Genomic DNA, 13,512 nt, shown 5'->3' with positions numbered 1-13,512 from the left:
GGGGAGGCTTGCAAGCCGAAGAACACCATCCCAACTGTGAAGAACGGGGGTGGCAGCATCATGTTGTGGGGGTGCATTTCTGTAGGAGGGACTGGTGCACTTCACAAAATAGATGGCATCATGAGAGAGGACCGTTATGTGGATATATTGAAGCAACATCTCAAGACATCAGTCAGGAAGTTAAAGCTTGGTCGCAAAATGGGTCTTCCAAATGGACAATGACACCAAAAAAACTTCCAAAGTTCTGGCAAAATGGCTTAAGGACAACAAAGTCAAGGTATTGGAGTGGCCATCACAAATCCCTGACCTCAATCCCATTGAAAATTTGTGGGCAGAACTGAAAAAGCGTGTGCGAGCAAGGAGGCTTACAAACCTGACTCACTTACACTAGCTCTGCCAGGAGGAATGGGTCAAAATACACACAACTTATTGTGGGAAGCATGTTGAAGGTTACCTGAAACGTTTGACCCACATTAAACAATTTAAAGACACCAAATACTAATTGTGTGTATGTAAACTTATTGGGAATGTGATGAAAGAAATGAAAGCTGAAATAAATAATTATCTCTACTATTATTCTGAAGTTTCACATTCTTAAAATAAAGTGGGGATCCTAATTGACCTAAGACAGGGAATTTTTACTAGGATTAAATGTCAGGAATTGTAAAAACTAAGTTTAAATGTATTTGGCTAAGGTATATGTAAACTTCCGACTTCAACTGTATATGTTTACAACAAGCAAGGGGAAGATATCAGAATAGGGGCACTGGGGAATAATAACATAATGTACGGAATACATTTGTACCGTTGCCAAGCCGTCTCTAGAGTAATGCAAGGTGTCTTTCATGATCAGGTGAAACGTCAATTGCTATAGAAATGCTGGGATGTGTTTTTCAATTATGTTAAAGGTAATTATGATGCAACTATGATGGTGACACGATATGGATTACAATTATCATCATGAATAATAAGGCTATACGCACTACATGTTAAACACATAGACACTCAACCTGTCACGGTCGTCATAATGAGGAGACCAAGGCGCAGCGTGGTAAGCGAACATAACTCTTTAATAAAAGAGAGAACACTGAACAGAACTAAACAAAACAACAAAACGTGAAGCATATATGAGAAGTGCAGAACAGGCAACTAAACATAGAATAACAACCCACAAACTACCCAAGGAATATGGCTACCTAAATATGGTCCCCAATCAGAGACAACGATAAACAGCTGCCTCTGATTGAGAACCAATCTAGGCAACCATAGAGATATAAACACCTAGACTAGAAAACCCCCCAGACATACAAAAACCCCTAGACAATACAAAAACTAAACAAACCACCCTTGTCACACCCTGAAAAAAACGAATAATAAAGAAAACAAAGATAACTAAGGTCAGGGCGTGACACAACCATGCAAATTGGCAGAGTTATTATTTATTTGGACAGCACACATTATAGTCTTACTCTTATACAGACACCGTACACACTCACGAAATCACATTCAATATCATACATATCAACCTACTCAGATTCACACAATATCTTGTCTCAATTTTCTAACATCTGTGGCATTGGCTCACAGGCAAACAGGCAAGGGAATGAAACAAATATTGCAAGAACCTATTTGTTGGATTCTAAATATCAGACATTTGAAAGCTCTAGTTTTGACCTTCATAATATCTCTGACGGCAGTAACTTTACAAGCACTAATTATGGTCAATTTAGACTGAGAATAGTATCTAGTTATGGTAAGGGGTGAAATAAGTATAGCCAGTTATAATTGTAATGGTTTAGCAGATTATTTAAAAAAGAAGATCAGTCTTTACATGGCTAAAAGAAAAGGAATATAACATATACTGTTTACAGGAAACTCACTCTACATCCTTAGATGAAGTTACGTGGAAAAAGGAATGTGGTGGTGAAATAATTTTCTGTCATGGACAAGGGAACTCAAAAGGTGTGATGATATTAATTAACAAAAATGTTGATCTGAATGTGCAAATAGTCAGGAATGATTAGAAGGAAGGTGGACAAAAAACAGATTTGGCTCATTAATTTATATGGTCCAAATCAGGATGATCCACACTTCTTCAAAAACATTTATACCAATTTATTGAACTTACAGGCCACAAATGATCAAATCATTATGGTAGGAGACTATAACACAGTGTTAAGTACCTCAATGGACCGTAAAGGTAATCACTCTACAAACTATCATCAGCGTGCCCTTAAGGAAATCACAAATATTCTGGACACATTAGAAATAGTGGATATTTGGAGACTAAAAAACCCCGACCTAGTGAGATATACATGGAGGAGACTTAATCAAGCTAGTCGTCTTGACTACTTTCTTGTCTCTTTCTATCTTGCTTCAAAGGTTAAAAAAGTTTTAAATGGAGACAGAATGCGATCGGATCATCATCTAATTGCCATTCACATAACTCTTATAGATTTTCCACGTGGACGTGGATATTGGAAATTGAATCAAAGTTTACTGGAGGACAACTTATTTTTAACTAAGACAAAATCATTTATAACTGAATTTTTCCAGTATAATATAGGTTCAGCATATACTCTTATTGTTTGGGATACCTTTAATGGTACCTTCAGAGGTCATTCAATATTCATCAATAATAAAAAAGCAGTTTCTGGCTAAAGAGACAAGACTAACAAATCCATGAACTAATAGTACAGGTAGATAGCAATAAAAAAGATACTACAGAGATACAAAATAAGTTAGAGGAAAAACAAAAAGACTACAAAAATCTATTACAAAAATAAAGCAAACTGGATGGAACATGGAGAAAAATGCACAAAATTCTTCCTGAATCTCCAATACAGGAACGCAAACAAAAATAATTTGCAGAAACTCCTTACTGAAGATGAAGTCATCTATAATTCTCCGAATGATATTTTAAAAGAGGAAGCTAATTATTTTAGGCAGATGTTCTATTTTCCGTCTAATCCTCTCCCACTGAATGAAGATTACGGTAAGGAATTCTTTCCAAATAATATAAAACAAGGCCAAAGTACAGAGGAAGTACTTTTTTGAGGTTATTAAATCCTTTCAGTCTGGAAAAACCCCAGGGCTTGATGGCATACCGGTAGAGGTATATCAAGCATTTTTGATATACTAAAAGCTCCATTGTTAGATTGTTTTAACTACTCCTATAGAAATGGTAGTCTGTCAGGTACTCAGCAGGAAGGTCTGATTTCTCTATTATTAAAACAAGACCCAGATGGCAAATATAAAAGACCCAGTCTATCTAAAAACCTGGAGGCCCCTTTACCTTCAATGTTATGATGCAAAAATACTAGCAAAATGCATAGCACTCAGAATTAAAAGGTTTTACCAGGTATTGTTCATCCTGATCAGACAGGTTTTTTACATGGACGATACATTGGAGATAATATACGACAACTACTAGAAATAATAGAACATCATGAAACATATAAGAAGACTGGATTTTACTTATAAATGCCTGGATTTTTTTCAATTTCGGTGATTCTCTTATGAAATGGGTAAAAAAAATAATGTATAGTAACCCCAGGTGTAAAATAGTAAATAACGGCTACTTCTGAGAGAGTTTTGAATTGTCAAGAGGAGATAAACATGGGTGTCCGCTGTCACCATATCTATTTGTTATGGCCATCGAAATGCTAGCTATTAAAATCAGTTCCAATAACAACATTAGAGGATTAGAAATCCAAGGCTTAAAAACAAAGGTGTCCATATATTTCGATGACTCAAGTTTTATATTAAGTTCGAAAGCTAGATCCCTGAAATGTCTCACTGAAGATCTAGATAACTTTTCTGTACTCTCTGGACTAAAACTTAATTATGAGAAGTGTACAATATTATGTATTGGATCTTTAAAAAATACAACTTTCACATTACCCTGCAGTTTACCTATAAAATGGTCTGATGGTGAAGTAGACATACTTGGTATTCATATCACAAAATATATAAATAAGCTCTCCACAATGAAATTCAATGGAAAACTTGTAAAAATAGACAAGACCCTGCAACCATGGAGAGGTAAATACCTGTATTTATGGAAAAATTGCCCTGATTAACTCCTTAGTCATATCTCAGTTTACTCACTTACTGATGGCGCTGCCTACTCCTGATGATTCGTTTTTCAAATCACATGAGCAACAAATATTTTGCTTTATCTGGGAAGCTAAACCAGACAAAATAAAGGGTGCCCATCTATATAATGAATATGAATTGGGTGGGTTGAGATTATTAAATATAAAAGCACTAAACCTCTCTCTAAAAGCTTCACTTATTCAAAAGTTTAACTTAAACCCTAAATGGTTCTCAAGTAGATTACTAAGAAAAGCTCATCCATTGTTTAAAAATTGCCTTTTTGCCTTTGTGCAGATTGACATGTCTCATTTTCCATTAATTTGAAAATGATAGTTTTTTCAAAGTATGTCTTTTTCAAACAAGCATTGCAGAGCTGGCTACAATTTAAATTTCATCCCCTTGAAGAAAATAGAACAAATATTATGACTGAAATCAAATGTGCTGGTTGATAAAATACCTGTAGGTGTTTGTACACATGCATGTACACACACACTCTCATTCAAATAAACGCATTACATGTTTTCTTCTGTCTTTTTCTTTTTTCTCTTTAGTTCATTCTCTTGGTTGTTGGTGCATTGGGGGGTTCTTGGGGGTAGGGAATGGAATGGAATTAATTGTATTTTTTATTTTCCTTCTGGGGGGGGCTGTGGGAGGGGTCTCGAATGGTTGAGGAACAGCTATTGGCGAACTGTAGGGGGATCTTGGAGGGTTCGGGTTCACGTTTTTTGGCCCGGTGGTAGATCGGTCAACGTGCCCTTGAGCAGGGCATTGACCCTGGATGCTTCTGTGTGTCGCTCTGAATGAGAGTCTGTTGGATGACTGGTATGATGTAGTGAAGTGGGGCTTCACTGCAAGTATATTGTATGTTTCAGATATTCAATAAAATAACTATTAAAAAGAGATACTACCAACAAGAGGTTTCATAAGAGACACTACCAACTAGAGGTATCATAAGACACTACCACCTAGAGGTTTCATAAGAGACACTACCAACTAGAAGTTTCATAAGAGACACTACCAACTAGAGGTATCATAAGAGACACTACCAACTAGAGGTTTCATAAGAGACACTACCAACTAGAGGTTTCATAAGATACCAACTAGAGGTATCATAAGAGATACTACCAACAAGAGGTATCATAAGAGACACTACCAACTAGAGGTTTCATAAGATACCAACTAGAGGTATCATAAGAGATACTACCAACAAGAGGTTTCATAAGAGACACTACCAACTAGAGGTATCATAAGATACCAACTAGAGGTATCATAAGAGATACTACCAACAAGAGGTTTCATAAGAGACACTACCAACTAGAGGTTTCATAAGATACCAACTAGAGGTATCATAAGAGATACTACCAACAAGAGGTTTCATAAGAGACACTACCAACTAGAGGTATCATAAGAGACACTACCAACTAGAGGTATCATAAGAGACACTACCAACTAGAGGTTTCATAAGATACCAACTAGAGGTATCATAAGAGACACTACCAACAAGAGGTTTCATAAGAGACACTATCAACTAGAGGTTTCATAAGATACCAACTAGAGGTATCATAAGACACTACCAACAATAGGTTTCATAAGAGACACTACCAACTAGAGGTTTCATAAGATACCAACTAGAGGTTTCATAAGAGACACTACCAACAAGAGGTTTCATAAGAGACACTACCAACAAGAGGTTTCATAAGAGACACTACCAACTAGAGGTTTCATAAGAGCCACTACCAACTAGAGGTTTCATTGGAGTAACTACCAACTAGAGGTTTCATAAGAGACACTACCAACTAGAGGTTTCATAAGAGATACTACCAACTAGAGGTTTCATAAGAGATACCAACTAGAGGTTTCATAAGAGACACTACAAACAAGAGGTTTCATAAGAGACACTACCAACTAGAGGTTTCATAAGAGATACTACTAACGGGAGGTCTAGTATGAAGGGCTAGTTAGTAGACTTACCCGATACATTGTGATAGGTTGTAACTCCTTGAAGGTCAGGTTTCTGGCAGGCTTGCTGCTTTTGGACCACTTGGAGCCCACAAACTTCAGGAGAGCTTCCCTAGCCACACTCTCTGACACTTGAGGTACCCTGTAGAATACATACAGTCAGGTCCAAAAGAATTGGCACCCTTGATAAAGATGAGAAAAAAATATACTGTATAAAATAAATAATACAAATACGGAGATATATTATATGCTCAAACAAATTAAAAAGTATATATTATACAATTGCTCAAATAAATACATTTGATTAACAAGTAATATTTTTCTTTCTAAAAAGATATGGGTCAAAATTATTGGCACCCCTCATAATAAATCAAAAAAGATATGGGTCAAAATTATTGGCACCCCTCATAATAAATCAAAACACATTTTACTGGAATTCTACTTAAAAAAAAAAAATGTATCTCAGCTTAAAGCCCCCATGCAGTCTTTTTAAATCTATATATTTTTTTAAATCATCACTGTATGTCTAATAAATCACTCTGTGTGTTTATTTCCCTGGACCGCCTCTTGACGTTGAAATGCTCAGTCTGATCGTGTGGGCGTGTTGATACAAATGTTTCTATATTTACATACACAACCCTGATTGGCGGATAGGATTGTTTAGGCTCCGCTTCCCTCTTCAAAGTAGGAGGATACATATGCAAATAAAAGATGACTAGTCATTGGTCAGAATAATCAGATCAGATTAAGACGATACAAATATTGTGGGGGCTGTTTTGTTAGACTTCCATGCGCCTTTTGACATTGTTGATCATAGTCTGCTGCTGGAAAAACGTATGGCTTTACACCCCCTGCTATAATGTGTTATGGCTTTACACCCCCTGCTATATTGTGCATAAAGAGTTACCTGTCTAACAGAACACAGAGGGGGATCTTTAATGGAGGCCTCCCCAACATACAGTGGATTGTGAAAGTATTCACCCCCCTTGGCATTTTTCCTATTTTGTTGCCTTAAAACCTGGAATTAAAATAGATTTTTGGGGGGTTTGTATCATTTGATTGCCTACCATTTGCCTACCACTTTGAAGATCCAAAAGATTTTCCTTGTGAAACAAACAAGAAATAAGACAAAAAAACAAAAACCTTGAGCGTGCATAACTATTCACCCCCCCCAAAGTCAATACTTTGTAGAGCCACCTTTTGCAGCAATTACAGCTGCAAGTCTCTTGGGGTATGTCTCTATAAGCTTGGCACATCTAGCCACTGGGATTTTTGTCCATTCTTCAAGGCAAAACTGCTCCAGCTCCTTCAAGTTAGATGGCTTCTGCTGGTGTACAGCAATGTTTAAGTCATAACACAGATTCTCAATTGGATTGAGGTCTGGGCTTTGACTAGGCCATTCCAAGACATTTAAATATTTCCCCTTAAACCACTCGAGTGTTGCTTTAGCAGTATGCTTAGGGTCATTGTCCTGCTGGAAGGTGAACCTCCGTCCCAGTCTCAAATCTCTAGGTTACCCTCAAGAATTTCCCTGTATTTAGCACCATCCATCATTCCTTTAATTCTGAAAAGTTTCCCAGTCCCTGCCGATGAAAAACATACCCACAGCATGATGCTGCCACCACCATGCTTCACTGTGGGGATGGTATTCTCGGGGTGATGGGAGGTGTTGGGTTTACGCCAGACATAGCGTTTTCCTTGATGGCCCAAAAAGCTAAATTTTAGTCTCATCTAACCAGAGTACCTTCTTCCATATGTTTGGGGAGTCTCCCACATGCCTTTTGGCGAACACAAACGTGTTTGCTTATTTTTTTCTTGAGCAATGGCTTTTTTCTGGCCACTCTTCCGTAAAGCCCAGCTCTGTGGAGTGTACGGCTTAAAGTGGTCCTATGGACAGATACTCCAATCTCCGCTGTGGAGCTTTGCTGCTCCTTCAGGGTTATCTTTGGGCTTTTTGTTGCCTCTCTGATTAATGCCCTCCTTGCCTGGTCCGTGAGTTTTGGTGGGCGGCCCTCTCTTGGCAGGTTTGTTGTGGTGCCATATTCTTTCCATTTTTTAATAATGGATTTAATGGATGTTCAAAGTTTCAGATATTTTTTGGTATAACCCAACCCTGATCTGTACTTCTCCACAACTTTGTCCCTGACCTGTTTGGAGAGCTCCTTGGTCTTCATGGTGCCGCTTGCTTAGTGGTGTTGCATACTCTGGGGCCTTTCAGAACAGGTGTATATATACTGAGATCGTGTGACAAATCATGTGTCACTTAGATTGCACACAGGTGCACTTTATTTAAATAATTATTTAACTTCTGAAGGTAATTGGTTGCACCAGATCTTATTTAGGGGCTTCATAGTAAAGGGGGTGAATACCTGTGCACGAACCACTTTTCCGTTTTTTTGTTTATGTTTTTTGAAACAAGTAATTTTTTTCATTTAATTTGGTTTGGAACCGATGCTATGGTCAGATGACATTGAAAATAGAGCTCTGCGGCCAAGCACACCAGTGGTGGGTTTGGCGTCGAAAGAAGGATGCAGATTTAGAAAATAATCTCATCCCTACTGTAAAATATGGTGGTGGATCTTTGATGTTACTGGACTATTTTGCTTCCCCTGCTCCTGGGGCCCTTGTTAAGGTCAACGTACCAGGACATTTTAGGCCAAAACTTGGTTGCCTCTGCCAGGAGGCTGAAACTTGGCCGCAAGTGGATCTTCCAGCAAGACAATAACCACAAACACACATCAAAATGTGTTAATTGACCACGAAATTAAAATGTTGCAAATGTCCATCTTAGTCTCCAGACTTCTATCCCATTGAAAACCTGTGCAGAACGAAGGATATCAAGGATCTGGAAAAATTCTGTATTGAGGAATGGGCTACGATCCCTCCCAATGTGTTATCCAATCTCGTAAAACATTTCAGAAAGAGGCTCAGTGACTTTATCCTCAAAAAGGGAGGGTGGCGAAGTACTGAAAACAGAAAATCTCTTTCTCTGAGTATTAGAATAAAATAATTTGCCCCAAAAATGTGCATACAATAACTCAATATTTGTATTATTTATTTTATACAGTCTTTTTTGCTAATCTTTATCAAGGTAGTCTGGGGTGTAGTAGCAGTATAGTACTGTAGTCTGGTGTTTAGTAGTACTGTAGTCTGGGGTGTAGTAGCAGTATAGTACTGTAGTCTGGGATGTAGTAGTACTGTAGTCTGGGGTATAGTAGTACTGTTGTCTGGGGTATAGTAGTACTGTAGTCTGGGGTGTAGTAGCAGTATGGTACTGTAGTCTGGGGTGTAGTAGTACTGTAGTCTGGGGTGTAGTAGTACTGTAGTCTGGGGTGTCGTAGCAGTATGGTACTGTAGTCTGGGGTATAGTAGTACTGTAGTCTGGGGTGTAGTAGTACTGTAGTCTGGGGTGTAGTAGTACTGTAGTCTGGGGTGTAGTAGCAGTACAGTAATGTAGTCTGGGGTGTAGTAGTACTGTAGTCTGGGGTGTCGTAGCAGTATGGTACTGTAGTCTGGGGTATAGTAGTACTGTAGTCTGGGGTGTAGTAGTACTGTAGTCTGGGGTGTAGTAGTACTGTAGTCTGGGGTGTAGTAGCAGTACAGTAATGTAGTCTGGGGTGTAGTAGTACTGTAGTCTGGGGTGTAGTAGTACTGTAGTCTGGGGTGTAGTAGCAGTATGGTACTGTAGTCTGGGGTGTAGTAGTACTGTAGTCTGGGGTTTAGTAGTACTGTAGTCTGGGGTGTAGTACTACTGTAGTCTGGGGTGTGGTAGCAGTATGGTACTGTAGTCTGGGGTGTAGTAGTACTGTAGTCTGGGGTGTAGTAGTACTGTAGTCTGGGGTGTAGTAGTACTGTAGTCTGGGGTGTAGTAGTACTGTAGTTTAGGGTGTAGTAGCAGTATAGTACTGTAGTCGGGGGTGTAGTAGCAGTATAGTACTGTAGTATGGTGTGTAGTAGTACTGTAGTCTGGGGTGTAGTAGCAGTATAGTACTGTAGTCTGGGGTGTAGTAGTACTGTAGTCTGGGGTTTAGTAGCAGTATAGTACTGTAGTCTGGTGTGTAGTAGTACTGTAGTCTGGGGTGTAGTAGCAGTATAGTACTGTAGTCTGGGGTGTAGTAGTACTGTAGTGTGGGGTGTAGTACTACTGTAGTGTGGGGTGTAGTAGTACTGTAGTGTGGGGTGTAGTAGCAGTATAGTACTGTAGTGTGGGGTGTAGTACTACTGTAGTGTGGGGTGTAGTAGTACTGTAGTGTGGGGTGTAGTAGCAGTATAGTACTGTAGTCTGGGGTGTAGTACTACTGTAGTGTGGGGTGTAGTAGTACTGTAGTGTGGGGTGTAGTAGTACTGTAGTCTAGGGTGTAGTAGTACTGTAGTCTGGGGTGTCGTAGCAGTATGGTACTGTAGTGTGGGGTGTAGTAGTACTGTAGTGTGGGGTGTAGTAGTACTGTAGTCTGGGGTGTAGTACTACTGTAGTCTGGGGTGTAGTAGCAGTATAGTACTGTAGTGTGGGGTGTAGTAGTACTGTAGTGTGGGGTGTAGTAGTACTGTAGTGTGGGGTGTAGTAGCAGTATAGTACTGTAGTCTGGGGTGTAGTAGCAGTATAGTACTGTAGTCTGGGGTGTAGTACTACTGTAGTCTGGGGTGTAGTACTACTGTAGTGTGGGTGGTCTAACGGTCTTCAGCTGCTGCCTCTGGAGCACATGTATGATGTACAGCTCACAGCATGGGTTCAAATCCAGCCCACTGCTCTTTCAGAATTCTCTTTATCCAATAAACACAGAAAATACTTCTATATTAAATAGCACAGTACTGTATCTAGTCTCACCTGACGTTAGGGACGGATGCATTTCTGTCATTCTCAGGTTGAGGGTTGTAGGCAGGAGGAGGAGGGTACAGCTGGTCTCCTGTGTCTGAGGGAAATACAAGCATTTCAGTCATTCTCAGGTTGAGGGTTGTAGGCAGGAGGAGGAGGGTACAGCTGGTCTCCTGTGTCTGAGGGAAATACAAGCATTTCAGTCATTCTCAGGTTGAGGGTTGTAGGCAGGAGGAGGAGGGTACAGCTGGTCTCCTGTGTCTGAGGGAAATACAAGCATTTCAGTCACTCATATGAAGGCAATCATGAAGTTATTTTGGAAATTACACTTCAACACAGACGAGGTAAATGAACACTAGGATCTACAGCCAAGTCAATCACCTTGTCTGCTTCAGAAATGTCATCCTCTTCCCAACACAGTGCATTACTTTTTGGCCACATAGACATCTGGTCAATTGTAGTGCACAATGTAGGGAATAGGTTGCCATTTCAGACACAGTTTCGATCACGTTCAGTGTAGTGTTCTAAATGACAGTGTAGTGTTCTAAATGACAGTGTAGTGTTCTAAATGACAATGTAGTGTTCTAAATGACAGTGTAGTGTTCTAAATGACAGTGTAGTGTTCTAAATGACAGTGTAGTGTTCTAAATGACAGTGTAGTATTCTAAATGACAGTGTAGTATTCTAAATGACAGTGTAGTGTTCTAAATGACAATGTAGTGTTCTAAATGACAGTGTAGTATTCTAAAGGACAGTGTAGTGTTCTAAATGACAGTGTAGTGTTCTAAAGTAGTGTTCTAAATGACAGTGTAGTATTCTAAATGACAGTGTAGTGTTCTAAATGACAGTGTAGTGTTCTAAATGACAGTGTAGTGTTCTAAATGACAATGTAGTGTTCTAAATGACAATGTAGTGTTCTAAATGACAGTGTAGTGTTCTAAATGACAGTGTAGTGTTCTAAATGACAGTGTAGTATTCTAAATGACAGTGTAGTATTCTAAAGGACAGTGTAGTGTTCTAAATGACAGTGTAGTGTTCTAAAGTAGTGTTCTAAATGACAGTGTAGTATTCTAAATGACAGTGTAGTGTTCTAAATGACAGTGTAGTATTTTAAATGACAGTGTAGTATTCTAAATGACAGTGTAGTGTTCTAAATGACAGTGTAGTGTTCTAAATGACAGTGTAGTGTTCTAAATGACAGTGTAGTATTCTAAATGACAGTGTAGTGTTCTAAATGACAGTGTGGTGTTCTAAATGACAGTGTGGTGTTCTAAATGACAGTGTAGTGTTCTAAATGACAGTGTAGTGTTCTAAATGACAGTGTAGTATTCTAAATGACAGTGTAGTATTCTAAATGACAGTGTGGTGTTCTAAAGGACAGTGTGGTGTTCTAAATGACAGTGTAGTGTTCTAAATGACAGTGTAGTATTCTAAATGACAGTGTAGTGTTCTAAATGACAGTGTAGTATTCTAAATGACAATGTAGTGTTCTAAATGACAGTGTAGTATTCTAAATGACAGTGTAGTATTCTAAATGACAGTGTAGTGTTCTAAATGACAGTGTAGTGTTCTAAATGACAGTGTAGTGTTCTAAATGACAGTGTAGTGTTCTAAATGTGTAGTGTTCTAAATGACAGTGTAGTGTTCTAAATGACAGTGTAGTATTCTAAATGACAGTGTAGTATTCTAAATGACAGTGTAGTGTTCTAAATGACAGTGTAGTGTTCTAAATGACAGTGTAGTGTTCTAAATGACAGTGTAGTATTCTAAATGACAGTGTAGTATTCTAAATGACAGTGTAGTGTTCTAAATGACAGTGTAGTATTCTAAATGACAGTGTAGTGTTCTAAATGACAGTGTAGTGTTCTAAAGTAGTGTTCTAAATGACAATGTAGTGTTCTAAATGACAGTGTAGTATTCTAAATGACAGTGTAATGTTCTAAATGACAGTGTAGTGTTCTAAATGACAGTGTAGTGTTCTAAATGACAGTGTAGTGTTCTAAATGACAGTGTAGTGTTCTAAAAAGAGTCAACATACAGCTGAATGAGCTGAAAAGGAGGAGACAAACTGACTGAGACTCACCCCCTCCTTTGGGCTCATCGTACTTCGTCACAGTTCAGCGTGTATGTGTGTGTGTGTGTGTGTCTCTCACCTCCTCCTTTGGGCTCGTCATACCCCGTCACACATTCCAGCCAACCAGGAGGGGGCGCCGACGGACCCTCCTCTGGAATGTTGGGATCAAACGCCCCTGTTGATGTCAGAGAAACATCTGGTTCATGTCCCAACTATCCATTAGACCACGCAACAAAAAATTCCAATAGTACCTCCCCATTTCACTCTGTTTCAGACTGTTTCCTTTTGGTGCCTAATGAACATGACCCTGATATGAGTAGGACCAGGAGTCTTTCCTGACTAATATCCGGGGCCAGGAGTCTTTCCTGACTGTAATAACCAGGGCCAGGAGTCTTTCCTGACACTAATAACCGAGGCCAGGAGTAATTCCTGACTCTAATAACCAGGAGTCTTTCCTGACTGTAATAACCAGGGCCAGGAGTCTTTCCTGACACTAATAACCGGGGCCAGGAGTCATTCCTGACTCTAATAACCAGGAGTCTTTCCTGACTGTAATAACCGGGGCCAG

The 13,512-nt window shown here is 39.1% G+C and overlaps 1 protein-coding gene across 1 annotated transcript in view; it reads right to left on the bottom strand.

Moving 5' to 3' along the window:
• Positions 1-13,512, bottom strand: part of ssuh2.1 (ssu-2 homolog, tandem duplicate 1) — a 54,330-nt gene that overhangs the window by 17,067 nt on the left and 23,751 nt on the right. The window contains exons 2-4 of the mRNA XM_038982791.1: positions 13,024-13,119; positions 10,883-10,967; positions 6,070-6,199 (exon numbers count right to left, since the gene is read on the bottom strand). Coding sequence (XP_038838719.1) covers positions 6,070-6,199; positions 10,883-10,967; positions 13,024-13,119 — 311 coding nt within the window. The remainder of the gene's footprint in view (positions 1-6,069; positions 6,200-10,882; positions 10,968-13,023; positions 13,120-13,512) is intronic.

This window comes from Salvelinus namaycush, unplaced genomic scaffold, assembly GCF_016432855.1.
Source record: "Salvelinus namaycush isolate Seneca unplaced genomic scaffold, SaNama_1.0 Scaffold13, whole genome shotgun sequence".
NCBI lineage: Eukaryota > Metazoa > Chordata > Actinopteri > Salmoniformes > Salmonidae > Salvelinus > Salvelinus namaycush.
This window is presented reverse-complemented; position numbering and strand designations above follow the sequence as displayed.